The following is a 20,168-nucleotide window of genomic DNA, read 5'->3' as shown; positions in this document are numbered from 1 at the left end:
CCGCCTACTCTCCACCCTGACTCCACCCAGACTCCGCCCTGGCTCCGCCCGTGTGATGACTTCAGGAACTACGATGCCAAAGGGACGACGAAATTATGTCTTTGTATCTGATCTGTAGCTCAGTGAGTTAAGAGTTTGCCTGTGGAGCTGCAGGTCGCTGGTTCAAGACCAGACCCTTCTTAAGTTTTTATGAAAATCCTGACAAAGACAAACAAAGAAAACTGCCCGTGGCGGGTCTCGATCCTGCGACCCTCCGCTTGGTAGTCCTCTTCTTATCCCCCTGAGCTACTCGCTCAGATACTAAATCTTCTCGTTTTTGCGCATTTATCATCTATTTTTTGTCAGTTTCGAGTTTTTTTTTTTACTCGGGTCTCGACTCCACCGTTTTTCTCAGGAGGTTGGACTTCAGCCTTTGTGCTGGAGGGTTGAACCCTCAGTTCCAAGACTTTCCAAGCCTCCAGACCTACCGAGTCCTCAAGACCTGCGCTTTCACACAGTCTGAGGGCTGAATTTTTCTAAGTCCCACAGTATTTGTCTGTTAGTTTGAACCTTCAGACAGTCTGAGGACTGAAATTTTCTAAGTCCCACAGTAGTTCTCTGTTAGTTTGAACCTTCAGACAGTCTGAGGGCTGAAGTTGTAAAAGTTTCTCAGTACTTCTCTGTTAGTTTGAACCTTTTGACAGTCTGAGGACTGAAAACCTAAAAGTTCTTGAGTAGTTCTCTGTTAGTTTGAACCTTCAGACAGTCTGAGGACTGAAATTTTAAAAGTTTCTCAGTATTTCTCTGTTAGTTTGAACTTTATGGTTAACAGAAGCCTTAAAACTTGTGACCATGAGTCTTGATTTCACATTTAGACCATCAATCTGAGTTCTTCTCAGACCTTCACCTGTGGGTTTTTAGAAATCCTCAACAAACTTTGATTCTCTTCACTGAACAGTAAAGTTTGTGGAGATCAGAAGGTAACATTAGTTTGATCAATGCCTTCAACTACTAGTAGACTTTATCTGGAAGGCAGTTTTATGAAATGAGTTCTTAGTAAATCTGTCCACAATCAAACCAAGAACATAGAAAGAGGAAATGTTTGAAGAAACAACTTGATGTTTTCATTTCAGACGAGAAAACACTATAAGACCTTTATCTGTTTTTGCTCTTTTTGATCCTTTTATTGTCTCTTCTGTTTAATTTTATCTTCTAAAGTTTAACTGGTGTCTTTTCAAATGTTTTGTCTTTAGTTTGATTCTTAAATGTTTAGTTTTGCTCTGTTCTCACCTTTTATTCTTTTCTAATGTCTGATTTGATTTTGAATTGTTTTGTCTTTTTAATGTTAAATTGTTGTTTTTTTCAAATGTTTTATCGGCTTGTTTGAAAAATTTCCTTTTCTTTCCCAATGTTTAATTTTTCGATTAAATCTTTGTTAAGGTTTTTTTTAAAAAAATGCTTTACCACCTTTTAATGTTTAATTTTCTCTTTAAATGCTTCATTGTATTTTGTTTAATTCCGATTTAAATTTTATTGTCTTTAAGATTTAATTTTCTAATTAAACATTTAATTTTTTTAATTAAATGTTTTGTCTTTTTAAAGGTTTAATAATCTAATTAAATGTTTAGTATTTTTTAAATGTTTAATATTCTTATTTAATTGTATTTTTTAAATGTTTAATTATATAAAATATTTCATCTTTAATGTTTAATATTTTTCTTTAAAAAATTTTGTTTAATTTCATAATTACATGTTTTGCATCTTCTGTTTAATTATCTAATTAAATATTTTGTCTGTTTAGTATAATTTAATTGTATTTAATGTTTAATTTTCTTTTTAATAGTTTTATTGTATTAAATGTTTTTTCCTGATTTAATTGCTTTTTTTAAAAATGTAGTTTATTTCTTTAATCTTCTTTTTCTGTCAAGATTTTAACCTCAACCTTAAAAATGAAACAAACCCTTAAATCACAATGAAAATACTTGTCACAATCATGAGTTAGTGAAATATTCAGTTTATCAATTCAACTTTATTTGTTTAGCACCTTTTACACAGATGACAAAACTAAACAAGCAAAGAGAAAGAACTACGCTAAAACTATGATTTAAACTCAAAAACATCTTTAAAAAAAAAAAAAAAGATTTAACATGGTAATAAAATGTGTTGTGTCCAGGGGATTGAGGGAGTTTATTGAAGTCTTCTTGGGCTCACATGGGAAATCATTAACATATAAACTTGATATTCAGTCAAAGGAAACTGGAAACTGCAGAATGACAGAAGAAGCAACAATATCTCCTGTTTTCTCCTTTAATGAGTCGACTCTTCTTGTGCTTTCAGACCAAAGAACTACAGACTCTTCACAACCTGCTCAAACTCTTGGTACAGGACCTCACCACACGGGTCAAGAAGGTTTCCGTCTCATTTCTACTCTGAAGCTCACCTTCTCCTGCTCAAACTACTGACAAATGTTTCTGCTGCTCTAAAGTCTGCTCTCCAGAACTTCCTAAAAACTCTCAAAGTCTCTTCTGCTGCAGGTTGCTTTGTAGAACTGTTCCAGAAAACCTCACTGAACCACATGGAGGGGCCTCAAGATAGTCGTCCAAATGAAACCATACAAAAACCAAACTAGCACAACCCAAATGATAAAGTCTCCTGCAGCCTACCAGAGAACCTCTGAGAACAGAGAATCAGGACAGGAACTCTTACCTTCTGGACAACCAACGTTGGTTCTCAAACGAGAATACAGAATGTGTCTGACCAAAAACCTCTAAAGACTCACTACAGCCAAGATAAAGACACAACTCAGCTGCACCAAATCCACTAATCACTGCAGACATTAGCACCATGTGCTAACTGTGGCTAAAGAACCACATTTACCAAGACAACTATCTGGTACAAAGCCCTGAAACACACCAAGAAACACATTAAAGTCTATTTTACTGCTGGAAGCTGCAAACCAACGCCTAAAGAACAAACTAAAGCAATGGAGCCAAACCCGGTTCAGTTGTGAAGAGAAACAGAGGAAATGTTTGTCTGCAGCTAAATAAAGCAGGAAGACACTGAGCTGCTCAGGTGTTCCTGATAACACCAAGCAGCCACCGGGACAGCCAATAGGAACACAGCTTACTGGAAGTCCAGAGGTCTGGGTTAGTGAAGGAAATTTAGTTTAAAGTTGAAGCAGAAAGTTAACAAAGAAAGTTGAAAACCACCTTCTGATACCTGAAATCTCTGAGTTTTCACACAAAGAACACCTGAACATGTCAAACTGGTTTCATAGTAGAACCATCATTGTAAAAACGTCATAGTATTGTGTGATGCTCCAAAAACATTACAACCCGACTGTCTAGGGTCGCCGAGGAGCAACACAAAATCAGGAAAAACGCTGGTTTCCAGGGGGTTAGACGGGTATTTATCTGAAAGAGGAAGTTTACAACAACACAACATGTGAGCAGAAAAATCACAAAGTCTGTCTTTAGTTCAGCTGAAAATATTAGTTTTTGTCTTTTTTATTGACCAAACTTTTCAGGAAGTAGATGAAGAATAATTAAAGCTCTCATGTAGAAGTCCAACTTATTTTGGATCCTTGTGGAGAGTTTAATCTTAGAGTTTGTAAAGCTGTTGAGTTTTAGAGTCACATGGATTGTTTTGACATTTAATAACCGAGTCCTGAAATAAAATTACAGTTGTGGATTTCTGTCATTTAGTCTGGACTAAACAAATAACAGCAGCATAAGTCTCAAACGTCATTATGAGGAGTCTAGATTGAAGTTTCTCACTTGATAATGATCAAAACATGAAATGTAGGTTGATTTAAAGGAATGTTCCACCTTAAATCTTTGAATGTTGACCTAAAAGGTTGGTTTCAGGAAGTATTCCACCTACAAGGTCCTCACGCATCCATCTTAAAGGAACATTCCACCAAAAATCCTTGGACATGCACCTAAAATGTTGGTGTAACCGAGTATTCCATCCAAAATCCTGAGGGGCTGGTTAAAAGGAATATTCCACCTAAAACCTCAAATATAGACCCGAATGGGTGGTTTAGAAGAAAATCCTTCAATGTAGACCAAAAAAGTTAGTATGGAGGAATATTCCACCTGAAATGTAGACCTGAGAAGTTGGTTTATTCTACTCTAAAATCTTCCAATGTAGACCTAAAAGGTTTATCTGATGGTATATTCTACCCAGCATCCTGGAACATTTACCTAAAAGGTTGGTTTAATGGTATATTCCCAGAAGAACCCTTGAACATTGGGCTTAATGGTATATTCCACCCAAAATACTTGTACATATACCAAGAAGTCAGTGTAAAGGAAATGTAGACCTAAAAGGATTGTTTAAAGGAATATTTAAACGATTACTTTCATTATTTAATAATCTGTTATCAGTCAGAACCCTGGCAAACTTATTTTCATCAGTTTTTTTAATGGAAGTCACAAATAAAGGAGCTCTTGGTTTTCGTCAAATTGTCTCAAGACGCTTTACAGAACCCATATGCCTGACCCCCAGAGCAAGCCAAAAGGCGACAGTGGCAAAGAAAACACCCTTTTAACAGGGAAAAAACCTCGAGCAGAACCCGGCTCTTTATGTGGGTGAACCCATCTGCTGCTGGCCGGGCGGATTGAGAGGGACAGAAGAGGTAGAGATAGAGGGATAGAGGTAGAGGGTTAGAGGTAGAAGGATAGAGGTCCAGGGATAGAGGGGACCATAAAACACACAGTTTGATACATGCATGATAAGACAGATGATACATGCAAAGTACAACTAACATGGAAACTGATTATAGTTTACTGCTATGGTGTACGGCTCTGGCATTAAACATACTACATATATAGCTGGTGGTAAATTCAAAAATATGTAGAAGAGCAAATCAAGTATAGTAAGGGCAATGCAGAGTAGATTGATGGAAATGGGCAGCTGGAAGCAGTGGGCTGGAGGAAGGTCAGCAGCAGCATCCCACAGATGGAGATTAGCCCCCGCCAAAAAAATATCTGTTGCACCCCCCTGTTCCCCCCCACTTAAATTAATCTGGATCCGCCCGTCTGACATGAAAGCTCGGATCGTTCTGTAGTTACTGTTGTCAACGAGCAGCAGGTGGCGCTGTGAGCTCTTCCCCGTCCCAAAGCACAGGCGGTCAGTCCAGTAACCTAGCAGCATCCCACTGTCTGATTAGAGGAGACCCACATCGCTCCGCGGCTAGACAGCAGATGAATCGCGCATGTGCAAAGTCGCAGCAGATCCCGCCCTGGCTCACAGAGCGGGATGTAAATGAAAATGTTTCTTCACTGTCACACTAAAATAAATCACTGCATTTAGCCTCTAGTTCAGAAACATATTTTGGGTGTTTTATACTCACTTTTTGTCTCTTCTACAACGTTGATTACAATTACATGCAAACTGGAAATTATGCAAATTCGGCGATGATTGCGTTATGTAATCCATATGTCTGCCGCCTGGTGATGTCATAATATGCAAATTAGATGAGTGAATTTACTCTCATCACAAATGTTGGGTCGCACTGATGATTTTACTCATTTACAGTATGCCTTTATCTCTAATCATTTTCAAGTTACAACCTTTTGAAAAAGTGATATCAAAACAATACTTTACTGAAAAAACTGTGGCGCCTAAAGTTAATTCATAAAATTATTTATTGCATCTTTGCAATGTCATTGAGGTATAATGTGACTTTTCTGTTTGTACACTGGGATTATTTAATTTAATTTAAATATTTGCACTAAGTTGCACTTTTATTTTATTTCAAACATCTGAATGGTGCAGCTGGGTCTGTTGTGTTTACAAATGCTGTTAAAAGCGATGTGAGCTTTAGGTTTTAATAAAGCCACAGCAGTTACACATAACTTCAGTTGTTGTCACATATTTTCCTTCTTTCTTTAGGGGACCAAAACAGTTGTTGTACAGTGAACATGGTGTTTTTAGATGTCAGTATCAAGCAAATTACAGTCATGTATTATTAACAACTTTCAGAGTGACAAAAAGAATCAGATCGGTATCGGCCGATCCTCAAGGCTGCAGTATCAGTATCGGATGTGAAAAAGTTGTATCGAGCCATCCCTAATCTAGATTCTTGCCTTATAGCCTTTTTCTTATCCGAGAGCTGCTATACTAGACAGAAAAAAGATCTGTTGATGGCCATAATGACATTATACCAGCAACACTCCACAACTGAGTTATGAAACCCTAGTGTCAGTGTCAAGGATATCTGAACAGGTCACAGGCATGAAGAAGATTATTTTCTTTAACCATTATAGCAAGCTGATAAAGGGGAAAGTAGAGGCTACATCTGTACCATTCGGTCTAAACAAAGCAGAAACCTAATGTAAGATCTAATTATTTGAGGTTAATTAGTTAACAAACCATCAGGTGAAGGCCAGTATTTTTCCTGATGATCTCTCTCTCTTTTGCTATGAGTGAAAACTAGGCTAACACTACCGTTCAAAGGTTTGGGGTCACCCAGACAATTTCATGCTTTCCATGAAAACTCACACTTTTATTCATGTGCTAACATAATTGCACAAGGGATTTCTAATTATCAATGAGCCTTTCAACACCATTAGCTAACACAATGTAGCATTAGAACACAGGAGTGATGGTTGGAAATGTTCCTCTGTACCTCTATGGAGATATTCCATTAAAAATCAGCCGTTTCCAGCTAGAATAGTCATTTACCAGAATAACAATGTCTAGACTGTATTTCTGATTCATTTAAGCTGCCTTGTCTTGCAACATGAGGGGCAGATTTTTCTTCAGAAAGATTAACATTTCAGCCTTCTCAGCTGTCAGTCTGCTCCTCTTTTCATCAATAATGTTGGAGGCTGTGCTGAAGAGCCTCTCGCTCTCCACACTTGTTGAAGGTGCACAAAGAAATTTAGCAGCTGTGACTGCCAAGGAGGGCAGTCTAGGTTGGTTAACCTTCCAATACAGCAGTGGATTGTCTGAACGCAGAATAGTTTGCTCGCTGAAGTAGGTCTGCACCTCAACACGTGCACTTGTAGCTGGCTCAGGACAAGGTGTGCTTTCCTCCATGATTTCGTCAAAAATGTTTCCAAGTTTGCTCTTGCTTGCAGCCTCCACCCGTGCCGTCTTCTTTGCTGGCTCTGAGGCGGACGAGGTCCCCTCTGCTGGCTCTGAGGCGGACGAGGTCCCCTCTGCTGGCTCTGAGGCGGACGAGGTCCCCTCTGCTGGCTCTGAGGCGGACGAGGTCCCCTCTGCTGGCTCTGAGGCGGACGAGGTCCCCTCTGCTGGCTCTGAGGCGGACGAGGTCCCCTCTGCTGGCTCTGAGGCGGACGAGGTCCTCTCTGCTGGCTCTGAGGCGGACGAGGTCCCCTCTGCTGGCTCTGAGGCGGACGAGGTCCCCTCTGCTGGCTCTGAGGCGGACGAGGTCCCCTCTGCTGGCTCTGAGGCGGACGAGGTCCCCTCTGCTGGCTCTGAGGCGGACGAGGTCCCCTCTGCTGGCTCTGAGGCGGACGAGGTCCCCTCTGCTGGCTCTGAGGCGGACGAGGTCCCCTCTGCTGGCTCTGAGGCGGACGAGGTCCTCTCTGCTGGCTCTGAGGCGGACGAGGTCCCCTCTGCTGGCTCTGAGGCGGACGAGGTCCCCTCTGCTGGCTCTGAGGCGGACGAGGTCCCCTCTGCTGGCTCTGAGGCGGACGAGGTCCTCTCTGCTGGCTCTGAGGCGGACGAGGTCCTCTCTGCAGGCTCTGAGGCGGACGAGGTCCCCTCTGCTGGCTCTGAGGCGGACGAGGTCCCCTCTGCTGGCTCTGAGGTGGACGAGGTCCCCTCTGCTGGCTCTGAGGCTCCTGCTCTGGTCCTCCTAATCACTTCCTCCATCTTCATTACCTCTGCCATTAGCACATCCTTTCCCCGTCTTGAGGCTTCTGCATCTGAGAAGTACCTGGAACGATAAAATAAACATATGCCTGGTTTAAAGTTTACCTGCCATAATATCCAGTGATTAAATCCATTCATCCATTCTTACTATGAATAACAGTACGTAAGTTTTAAAAAATCCATACACACTGATAGGTGTGAGATTATTCAGTTTGAGTATGTGAATCTCTCTGTCATTCATCTACTCACTCATTCTAATAAAGTAAAGAAACCACACATACCTGTCCTTATATCTTGGATCCAGAAGCGTTGCAACTGAGTATATTGGCTCAGTTTCCAGGTGTGTGAAACGTCTTCTCACAGCCTCCAAGAGGGTGCCTTTTATGGTCCTTATTTCCTCGTCAGCCTCCTCTGGTCGACTGAGAAGGCGTTTCAGGACTTGGACCACGGGGATGACATCAGATGCAGAAGCAGATGAGGCGCTCACCTCCCTTGTCAACTCCTCAAAAGGGGCTAGAGCTTGTACAGTGTTTTCTAGTAGCCCCCACTGGGTCGCAGTCAGTGTGGCTGGCAGCTCGTACTCTGCTGTGTATGCACACAGGGCTCGTTTCTCTGCAAGGAGGCTCTGGATCATGTCATACCAGCTGTTCCATCGTGTCCGTACGTCTTGCTGTAGACGTTTGGGCGGCATATTCAACTCCCAATCCTTTAACCTTGATGGCCAGGCCGTGTTCACCGGCCGCCAGTTTATATCCCAGCTGGGCCACTTCAGCCTCATAGGCCGGCTTTGCCAGGTTGGGACCCAGAATGTTGACCAGCAGATCAAACAAGACCACATTTGTAGCAGATTGTTGGATTACTGGAGAGATTATGTGGAATCTGATGTAGGCTTTTGGGATTTTGAATTTGTTGTCCTTCTTGTACCACAGGCAGCCCCTGTCGCTGTCGGCTATCCGGACTGGGAACTCGGTGCCTGGACAGTCATGTCTTGCAAGCGTGAGTATGCAAGTTTTGAGTGTTTGAAATGACCCAGGATTTTTCTTCCAACAGCCAGCGCGTCACTCACATTACGCTGCGACAGCAGCCCCTCATTAACAACAAGCTGCAGAGTGTGGGCGAAGCATCCTACATTGGCAACCCCAAGACGATCCATTGCTTTTATCATATTACTGGCATTGTCCCGCAAGATTACATGGACTCCGCTCTTCTCAGTTTTCCATACATTCAGTATCTCCTCCTTTGCTGTAGCGATTGCCTCTCCTGTGTGTGAGTCACGAAACTTCTTAGCTTGTAGCACAGCTTTCTGCAAAGTAAAACTTGAGTCTATCCACTGTGCTGTCAGACTGATTAGGGACACTGGACACACGTCTGAACTTCAAACGTCAGTTGTTAAACTAACCATGACTGCACTTCCCAAACGTTTAGAGATGAAGTCGCTCACCTGTTTGTACTTCAGTGGGATTAGTGTGTCAGAGATGCGGTGCTGGTTTGGTAGCTGATAGCGCGGCTCCAAATGTTGTACCAAACCTCGAAAACCCGCATTTTCCACCACACAAAGTGGTTGGTCATCCAGCAAAATGAACTCGACAATTTTCTCTGTTATCATTTTGGCCTTGGTGCTCTCTGGAGCGAGTTTTGCACTCTTCTGCAGTGTTTCCTGCAACGATGGTTGCCGCGGTTCGCTTTTCTTTGCATTCGCCTGTAAAAAGTCTCCGTACTCCTTTCCATGATGCTTTATTAAGTTCGTTGTGTTAAAATGTCCGGTTTTGCTGCCGCCCCTTCAGACAGTTATTTTGCAAACGTTGCACTCTGCTGTTTTACTTTTCTCCTCCGTTAGCGTAAAGTAATTCCACACGGCAGACATGACTACAGCTCTGCAGGCTTCTGTCCACGCTCTGCTCACGTGACGAAAACACAGGCACATGGCAACCATGGCAACAGCTAGTCTGTTTTACGGCATGTCGCGCAAAATGAAGTTGGGGAAATATGAGATAGATTGGGCTTATGGATCGAACAGGTTCTAATAAAAAAAAAAAAAAAAACTCCGAGGAACTATCCAGTCATTTTGGCCTGGATCGGACTGGATACCGATCCAGCGGATCTGAGACGAAGGCTTTGTGGCTGCTGTAACCTATTAACATGGGAGCAGATATCAAAAACAAGGAAGGTAAGAACTAGCAACTAACACTGGCCTGATAATCAGACATGCAAAGCTTTGACCAGGAGCTGCTAAGTCCTGTCAAAATAGGTGCTAAAGTTGGAAATACAAGTTTCTTTTAAACTAGTACGTGCTATGTTTACATTTCCTTTCTTGTCCTTTATAAACCTGCGTCCTGACTAGACAAAGATGGATGAAGCCTCCATGACGCACCCAGAGAATCCCTGAAGAGGCTTTGAAGCTCAGTGTTTTGGCTCCAGCATTTCATCAGTGCCTGATTCCTTCCAGCTCCCAGATAATCCAAAAATGACGAAAGATGTGGAGCTGGGGCGGGCCATGAAAACCTGTCTGGGACATGAATGGCACCAGGCTGTTACTTAAAAGTGGCTACAATGGTTCAAATAGGTGAGTTACATACAAATGTACCCTTTGTACTATTGTCATGAATGGGAAAATTATTGAGACCAAAAACGCTGTAGGCATGCTCATTTCTGCTGTACAGCTCAGCCTTTCACATCAGGATCTATCGGGAATAACTTACTTTTGGAGCCAGCCTCATGTAGATGTTTGAGGAACTGCGTTGGTGTTACTCTCCAGGCCCAGACGTTGTACCCATAATGCAATTTTCCACTTTCCATGACTGGTTTGTGGTAAAAGTGCCCCAAGAATGACACTAGCAACAAGCCACACAGTTATTTGGACTCGGCTCGCTGGTGATGTCCTCACTGCTACTATAAAACCAGTCTAGAAAGGAGGAGCAAGGCAGAAATTGGTGTCTATGACTTTTTGAATGCATTGTTTAATTATAAGTTATCTTTAACATTTAATGTAAAGTGAAAATGTTAAGCAGAAACAAAATTACTGGCCAATAGTAATGGAATGTGCTGTAGATGCTGTTCTAAACATTTTGAGATACGTACAGAGGCAGTACTGATACAAATATCCATGTCTGAACTCGATTCTTCTTGTAAATGGAAAACGGATGCAAATTTTCTCTATTTTGCTACACATTTTTACAACAAGCAAACTCTAGAAAGTCTATATAAGCCTCCAATTCACGGAAAAATAAAACACAAAACAGACATAATAAACATGATTTTCTTGCAGAATGGGTTTAGGCCTCTACAACAGCCTCAGTCACAGACCATTTGCTGGGTTGACAACACAAACCAAAGTCCATCATAACAAGTTTGATAAACAGCCTGAGCTTGTGTACAGAGAAACACTGGATCCACATTCTGCCACAGCAGGCATCAGGGCAGATATGATAAACACTGCATTTCCCCTCACCTTTTTTTTTGTTCGACACTGCAAAATTAACAGCACCAGAGTGGAACCGCTGTGCATTATCCACTTTGATGAAAGTTGAGATAGGGTATAAGCATGGGCAGTTTGTGGTGGAATGTATTCCACTTCCTTGCACACATTGTATGGTCTTTTATGCTGAAGGGACGGACGTGTAAGACCTGAAATACAATCTCGGAAAAAGCTGTCAAAATGGCAATATCATTTTCCACTTGGTTGAAAATGAAGATTTATTTCTGTATGTATAAGAATGTAGAACATGCAAATCCCAGACAGGACTTTGTGCTTGTGAAATACAATAAGCTTAACGTGATAATTATAAAACTGCTGACAAGGGAGTCGCGATAAACCTGGTTTAGTGAAGCATGGGGATGAATCAGACACCGACTGCTGCTTGTGCTGTTTGAAAAGACAGATGAAATATGAGATAAAAGCTCAGCACAAAACGGCCCCTCAACCCTGATCTCAAAGATACTGTATGTGTGGTGCATGTGAGTGATGGAGGAGATCTCGTCGGTTTTGTGTTTGCGCAGTGATACCTAATATCGCTTTGTAGAGAGGACATATATCCGCAGGAATGCAGGAGCAATAAAACTGGATTTATGGCCTGTTATACATGCTGGGGGGCACAGTAAGACACACATTGTTGCAATTTAATTTACTCCCCTTGTGTCACAGGTGCCATGTTTCATGCATTGTTACACGTTTGTAGACAAATAACTAAACTGCTTATAATGATCAGGTAATTTAATGATAGTATTATGGGTTTTTCTCTGAAACATTCACAGCCCACTCTGAGCACCTTCTCTATTCAATGTTACAATTGGATGCAGTCGTTTAAGCATCATTCTTAAAATACTGATTCACATGAGAATAATATCATCACTGAACATATCTTTGTTTGTCAAAAATTATGGGAGGTAATGTGTGGTGACGTTTTTACTCTGCAAATTACACACATGGCAGTCTTTCATGAGATTTAGATCACAGATGACTGCAATTATCACAAATTACGAGAGGTCACTGTGTGTACTTGTCCCAAATGAATGAGGTTTAAAGTGCAGGGAAGATGGTGAGGAAATACAGAACTATAAATGTAAAGTGCTGCACTGGGTAATTTTTCATGCAAAATTTCTATTAATAATTGTAGTTGGGGTGCTCATTGTTAACCATAAATAGGCCTGAAGTGTCCTCCCAAAAAATAACGTCACATTTTGCTTTTCAAGCAGCTTCTTACAACCTTCATTTACATTTTAAAATCTTTCCTGGCATTGTCACTGTTAGAAAGGGCAGCACTGGTAATCTAGAAAATAGAGCTTTTTAACATATTTCCATATTACCACACCCTTACCGTCATAAGCCTTAGCTTTTGTTTCTTGCTTTTTTAAAAAAAAATTCCTTCTGAAAAATATCTCCAATTACAATTAGTGACATTTCCACAGCTGTGGGACCAAAATGAGCAATGTTGTGTTCATTGGATAGTAGACACCTGGGAGAATTTTGAAACACAATCAGTCTCTCTGTACAGAGTATAGTAGTTGGATGAATACTCTGCTGACACTGAAATTTCTGACATTTTTTACTAAAAAAAAAAAAAAAAATAGCATCATATCAATAAGTCAGTGGTAGTGACGTTAATATACCTGCTTTAAATATACTGCATCTCTACCGAATTCAGTACAACAGAAGTGTAACACAACAAACGCTACTCAATGGCCTCTTTGGTGAACATGCCACGCTTGGTGCCCATTGTGTTTTTATCAGACATGTGGCCTGGTCCCGGTGCAGGATCCTCCAGGATGGAAATGTGAAAACCTCTGGAATGTAGATAAAACTTCTCATTAATCAAAACCACTAATTACAACAACTTTAACAAAGCAGCCTCTACTCAGCTACCCCAAACCCATCTCTTGAAAATTACGTTCTTACACAACTACATTTATTTCTTAAATACATTTTGAGGAAATTGTATTTTTATGTTTATTCACAACATATCACAAATACATTTCTAGTCAACGTATGTTTGCCAACCAACTGTATATTGGATGTGGTGAGGCTCATCATGCTGGTAAACCAGAAAATGGAGGAGACCATGTTGTAAAAGTGGAGCCTTTAGCCCAAACCATGAGACTTCTAGACATAACCAAATAATATTGTTGCCTCGACTTACCCAAGTTTCTAATGAGTAATTGTCAAAGTGTCAACCAAAATGTGATATTTTCCCTAAATAATGTAGCACTGATGGCCAAACCTAACAAAACAGTGAGAAAATTTAAAGTCCTGTTTTTGACCAACATCATCCCATCCTACCTCCCTGTATGTTTCTTATTCTCAGTTGTCTCCCAGAAGAAACAGTGCATGGATGCCAGGTGTGGCTGTGATGTTGTCAGCCCGTGATTGGTTAGCTAGCTGCCCACCTGCAGGTGATTGACCCTGGATCGATGAGGCCAAATGCTTAAGGAACCAGGATGACACTACCTTGATGCAGGGAATCTGCCCGTCTACCAGATGATGTAAGTGGCTACACAGCTGTTCTGGATTTGTACATGCAGTTCTGTCCTTTTGATATGGGAGCTTATAGGGGTGGCCAGCTATTTTAGTGTGTTTTCTCTTGTTTTAGTACTTAAGTGTTACAGTTCGTGGGGATTTTGAACCTAAATGTGAGAAGCGACACAGAGCAGACAGAAGGCAGACTGGCAAAAACAGGCTTTTATTACAAAAACTCAAAAATACTAACAAAAATGCCAACTATGGCCAGAACTCACAGAGACGACGCCGGGTCCTTCGAGGAGCGGGCCGGCCGATCGGGGCAGGGACAGCAAGGGTCCGGGTCCACATCCACATCCACATCCACTATCTGGCGGACGGCTGGGGGAAAGACGCACGCTGCTCTGTCGGCTGAGTCTCACTACATGGAGACTGAAGGGGAGGACAATGATCCAGTGCTGCACTGCATGCATCACCAGTTTTTATAGTGAGAGGATGAGTGATTAGCAGCAGCAGCTGCAGGTCCTGCAGCTGCTGCTAATCATCTCATCAGGACTGTGACATTAGGAAGGTAAACTGATTTATTTTTGTTGGTTATCTTGGTCATTTTATGATGATCATGTTTTGGCATGTGTCCACTCCTATAAATAGTGTAAATAGTGTACATAAATATCAGAACTTTACCACTTGCATTCTGTGGCAGCTTGAGGAAGATGGGTCTAGTTCATAATATGTCTCTGCTACCTCTAGACTGGACCCTATAGGCTGCTTCAAACTGGAAGTCTTTCCTATAACATCACAGTCTTGAAAATATGCTGATTTGAAAATACGAATGCAAATGCAGTAAGCTATAAAGGAATGCTATTTTTTATTTTTTTTTGGAAATGAGGTTGGTTAAATTAAAAAAAAAACCTTAAAGTTTATTACAAACATGACTGACAAAGAAAAATAAAGTGATAACTATAAAATATGGCAGTAAGGGCTGTGAGGTCAGCAGTTCTACCAATCATAGTGTTTTTAGTTAATAAAGCCAAGCAACCCTTACTATAAAATGGTCTTCAAGACATACAGTAGTTGAGCTAATTTGGTATAAAAAAAAAAACAACAAAAAAACCCAGAAAACATTCCCTATTAATGTTTCTACTTGAGCTGCATGAAGGGAAACATCTGTTCCAACCATTTAGTCAAGATTAGACAAGATGAAGATGGTGTGGTTTGAGCAGATATAATTCTTGGCTGATATGGAGGTTAACTTTGTGAGCATTAAAACTGCATGTAAAGCATGTCTGGGGGTTTGTCACTATGCCGACAAACACTAACTAAAACTGCACAAGAGAGAGAGAGAGTGGGAGGCCCACAAAGCGGCCTTTTTATTACTCAGAACCCCACTGTCTCCCAGGGAGCGCATATTTAATTACAGACATGACAAGGAGGACATGAGGGAGTTCAAATGCAACAAATCCGTCATCCCCCCGCCCCGAGTAGAAATCGCACTCTCACCACACAGCATGCTGTACAGATTAGCTCGGGGTCGGAAATTACAGAACATCTCCCAACCTCAGTGGAACTCTCTGCAGGAGCTTGCCAACTTTCAGGACCAGCTTCCTGCAGTCTCATGATTCTCCCGTTTCCCTTTCAAGCTGGCTGAACAGACCTTTCTGTCCCCAGGTTGTTTCTAGCTTATCATACATCTTATTTTGCCTCATACTCAGCATGGCAAATGTGGTGTTATAAATAGAATTTATTCTGATTCCAGTAGTTTTTTTTTAAGCAATAGCTCAAGGCCAAAGTCTTTTTTATTCATACTTGAAAAACGTATCCCTAGGCACTTCATAGGTGGCAGGGCATTTGATACCAGTGTAACTCAAGAAATGCTTACCATGTTAAACTTTGCTTAATGGAGTGCCTCAGGGATCCATCTGCACCTCTGCTCTTTTTTTTTAACTCCACCATTTGTGATATGTGATCGCTGAATCGAAGGACACAAATCAAGGAATCTCCTCTCTCTCTTGTGGGAGGTACGGGATGTGCTCGACCACAGTCAGCATATTTCAGTAGAGCTTCTCTTTGTCACATTTTTCATGGATGAACATAACACTTCCAAAGCTATTATTTTCTGCCTTGACAAACATGAAATCCATGCCCCGGTAATAATAGAACTGCGGGAGGCATTTTAAAGAGGTGGTTCGATGTACAGTAAAAGATTTACACACTTCTCCTCAGACAGCTTCAGGGCTTTAATCTATGTATGATGCACAGCTCTCACATGGCTACAAAGGATAACATACTTGACATTAGAGAGCTGAATTCACGTCTGAGTAAACCGATAAGGGCTGCTGAATCTCTGCTGTGTGTTGCATCTTTCTTACTTTGTACGAGGTGAAGGATTGCTCACATTCTCTCCTTAAAGTGGGACTAATCAATATCTGTACATTAACAATGGATCCAATTACTATGTGTAATGTAAAAGGAGTCACTTGTAATGACAAACCTATAGAGATATCACCCTGTTGTTCTCAAGTCCACTGAGAGTTTTTGCATCTTTCAACACGTACTTTGGGTTTTTTACAGATGCACAGCAGCTGTTGTCAGTGAAAAGCTTAGATAATTCTGCACTACTCTACCTGGTGGTAAACATACTGGAGCATTTAGCCGCTAAATAACCAGATCATTTTTGTGGGAGTTGGCAGTGACCAAACCGGAGCTGGAGGGAGAAGGATTATTGGACTTATCAAGTGGAAACAAACAGATGAATGCTAATGTTGCTTTGTGCTTGGCTGGATGTGTAAACTTCATTTAACCTTCTGCTATATATCTACGTCGTAGTCTGATGTGCACCTCTGCAGAAAAGTAACTACAGACCACAACCACTGTGACTGGTCCACTTGGATCACCTGATAGTAATATGCCATTTTTCCACAGCATACTGATTATGCAAAAATGATGCTTATGTGAAACAGTGAGTAATAAGTTGGAATTGTGTCTGGCTTGCTCACAATGCAGATGTAAACCGTGTTTAGACTTTTTTCTGTGTTGCAGTATTTTCAGTAAAAGTAACACCATTCATTGGCTTCAGCTCCAACGAAGACCATGAAGAAACTTGTTACAGTGGCATATAAACATTTACTCTATTATTACTCCACCTAAGGAACGGCAGAGTTATGTGACAATTGACATACGTTTGTCTGTTTCTCTGTCTGTCTGTCTGTCTGTTAGAGACATTACTCAAAAATGGACTAACAGATTTTGATGAAATTTTCAGGGAAGGTCAGAAATCACACAAGGACCAAGTAATTAGATTTTGGCAGTGATGCGGCTTATAGTCTGGATCCATGGATTTGTTAAAGATTTCTTTATTATTGCGAGATAGCAGCACAGTGTCACTGTAACAATAACTACAAGTGAACACTACATCAGCTGCCTGCTGATGATCATATAATTGCGATCCTACTACAAATCGACCACTGCGGGCTTACTGGGACTTACCCATCAGAAATGATACAAGGAACAATTGATTAAATTGTGGGATTGTTTCCGAGTCTGATCAATTCCCCGCCACCCGCTACATATTTAGGTCACGCGATTCGGTATCTGTACATAACGTACACATGAATAACACACATCTGTGCTCAGCACAAGGTCATTTTGGTGTACATTTTTGGGTACATCTATATTACATGGCCACATTCTATGGTGTCGTGATTTCTACCACAAGTTTTTTCAAGATTGCAGCTTTTGGAAATGATACAACAGCCTTGGAGGAGTACTGTGCCCTCTGAGAGCTTTTCTTGTTTGGTGATGTAATAGCAGAGGGACACTGACACACCAGCATACAAGTATAAATGCTCACAACAGCGAAGGTCACTTACATAGACTACGACATCAATAGTAAATGGTCTGCACTCGAAAATGTTACACAGTGTTCCCCATTGACACGCATCAGTGGTGGCAGAGCTGCCATGCTCGCCCACTCTCAGGAAGAAGTTTAGGTTCAGAGGCTTGTCCAAGGTCACTTAGGCCAGGAGCCGAAAATCGAACCCAGACTATATTAATAGTGGGCATCTTGCAGTACAACCTGTTCCACAGCGATCTGTAGTCTTCGTAACATTTGTGTAGATTTGGATTGTGGTTTATACACCAGGCTTTCATAGGTACCTGTTTGCTACCTCATTAGCCATAGCAACTTCATTAGAGGTTACCATCAGTGTTTGTGTCTACAGCTTGTGTCTGCTGCCCCCAAGTGGCTAACAAATTAGTTAATAAAATTTGAGGAAAAAGAAGCAGTACCACAATTAAATTCAAAGCAATTACATGTCAAGGTTTTGGATTCAAATTTTCTTTTAAGTTCTACTAATCAATATTATAAAATCAACAATTGCTAAATGTCTGTCTGTAATGTGGTTAATGCATTTTAGTCTGATTTTGCTCATGGCTTTGTTTTTATGGCTTGCAGCTTCTTTGTCATCATTTCAGTTTTCAGTCACATGAGGAGGTAGTTTTCAGTGGAAAAGGTAATTTCAACAAGTGATGATGATTTGATGTTTTCTGCTTTTTCCAGCCTCCAAACTAAATCCAAAAATATCTCTTAATGCTATCAAGGAAGACATTGTGATGGCAGCAGGTTTTGGTATTATTTCTAGTGATGCATTTGAGTGTTAACAGCATTGTTATGTTGGATATGAGTGAGGTGGAGTTTAATCCGGTCATCAAAGATGCATTATATTCTTCTTATTTACTCTACAGGGTTACTAGCATCACAAAATGTGGTGTAATATTTCCATTTATAATATAATGAAGGATAGTATCAGTAAACTCTGAGTCAACCACAGTAACACCACTGACAGCACAAGCAGTGTTAACAATTACGCAGTGTTTGTTGATGTAACAGCAGGAAAAGGTTACCCTGCTATAATCATAATCCTCTTGTAAGCTTCTACTATGATGCAATATAGCCATCAGGCCTAGTGTTAAAATCTAATTGCAGAAGTTGCTTTTTTGCCTTTCAGCAAAGATTAGCACTTTTAAGCATGCAGTGTTCCCAGTTCTGCAAGAAACACCGTGTTATCTGAAATCAAGACAGCATGCATTGATTCTTCCAATGCAACAGTCCTCAGGATGATTCAAATGTGAACACATCTGACAGTGCAATCGGGCCAGGCTCAAGTGAATTATCCAAGCATTTGAAGGGATTCCAAGTAGTACTTAACCCAAGATGCCACCAGTCTGACAACAAGCCCAGTGTGCCATTTGCCTGTGCCATTAAACTAACATCATAAACCCTCCTAAGTACAGTTTCCTGCAACTGGAATATTTTCATGGCTTTAGAAAATAGTGCCCCTGCTGATGTGCTACATAATACCTTCATTTCAGTTTTTGCTAAGTCATTACCTTTATTTGCAACCAGGGAATTAGTTTATAATATGAGACGCAGCTTTACCACCTTAGAAAATTAGTACAAAGACCTCACAGCTTCGAGTGGAAATACTGTCATATTTTACCAGGTAATGAATTCAAATGTTTATGTCCACAATTAAGTGTTTTGGTTTATTAAACATAATAACAAGGGGAGTTCTGATGTACTAGTCCTCCTCCCCTTTTAAAGTTTCTTTTAAGTTACTTTTAATGTTTAGCTCCTTTTTGACTGAGAGGTGGCTTAAAATATTATCACATAGCAGCTATATCTAGCATTGCTACAGAGACATGCAGGTTTGCATTCAATTTTTGGCATCTGTGAAAGTTAAAAATGTCTTTCTAGAACAAAAACAAATCATGTAAGGTTTTGAAGCAAAAAATAATCAATGTTGTGGTTTTCAAATATCAACAGGGATTCAAGACGTGGGACAAACTGAGAGTAGCAGGTCAGTGTTTCAGTTGCCTCTGCATATCTTTTGTATCCAGAAACCAAACTACAAAGGCCTGTTGGCTATAAGCAAAACTATGACAGCTCTGGGTAAGTCATGAAAAATGTATTTCTACTATTTTATTCCACCAGGGAGATAGCATTAGCTGTGTTTCCCAGTTAGCCCTAGCATTGAATCAAAGTAGCATAATCTGACTTTCCTTTAATGGCCTCTTGAGGCTAACTCTATAGACCTCATGGTAAGAAGGCCAACTTTGCAGCACAAACAGACAAGCTTACAGCCCTTTACGGAAATTCTTTAAATTCCTTCTCTATAGTCAACTTCCTCATTCATGACAGAGTGAGAATTGGTATAAAACTCATCCATTTAAATAGCATTGTCCTAAAGTTCTGTATAACTTAGGGTGTCGGCGCCTTGAGTGACAGGTGGGTGTTGTTCATAGATTTTATCTTAAAAGATGGATGCAGCATCAGGTTCTGACAAATGAGGCCAAAATAAGATGCCTTAAACCTGGATTCTTTCTAATGGCC

General features: G+C 40.8%; 1 protein-coding gene and 1 long non-coding RNA gene across 2 annotated transcripts; one reads left to right on the top strand and one right to left on the bottom strand.

Annotated features, from left to right (window-relative positions):
• Positions 1 to 1,988: 1,988 nt before the first annotated feature.
• On the bottom strand, positions 1,989 to 9,735 carry LOC129350280 (ion-translocating oxidoreductase complex subunit C-like). Its single transcript, XM_055016307.1, has 2 exons — positions 8,109 to 9,735; positions 1,989 to 7,891 (listed from the first exon to the last, which is right to left on the bottom strand). Exons 1-2 carry the CDS (start codon positions 8,663 to 8,665, stop codon positions 6,706 to 6,708), a joined length of 1,743 nt encoding a protein of 580 aa, XP_054872282.1. The 5' UTR covers positions 8,666 to 9,735; the 3' UTR covers positions 1,989 to 6,705.
• Positions 9,736 to 10,178: 443 nt separating this feature from the next.
• Positions 10,179 to 14,192, top strand: LOC118469134 (uncharacterized). Its single transcript, XR_004845965.2, has 3 exons — positions 10,179 to 10,390; positions 13,626 to 13,803; positions 14,049 to 14,192. It is a non-coding gene; the product is annotated as an uncharacterized LOC118469134 (long non-coding RNA).
• The last annotated feature ends 5,976 nt before the right edge of the window (positions 14,193 to 20,168 follow it).

Source organism: Amphiprion ocellaris, chromosome 13 (genome assembly GCF_022539595.1).
Source record: "Amphiprion ocellaris isolate individual 3 ecotype Okinawa chromosome 13, ASM2253959v1, whole genome shotgun sequence".
Lineage (NCBI taxonomy): Eukaryota > Metazoa > Chordata > Actinopteri > Pomacentridae > Amphiprion > Amphiprion ocellaris.
Note: the sequence above shows the minus strand (reverse complement) of the source record. Positions and strands in the feature narration are given on the sequence as shown.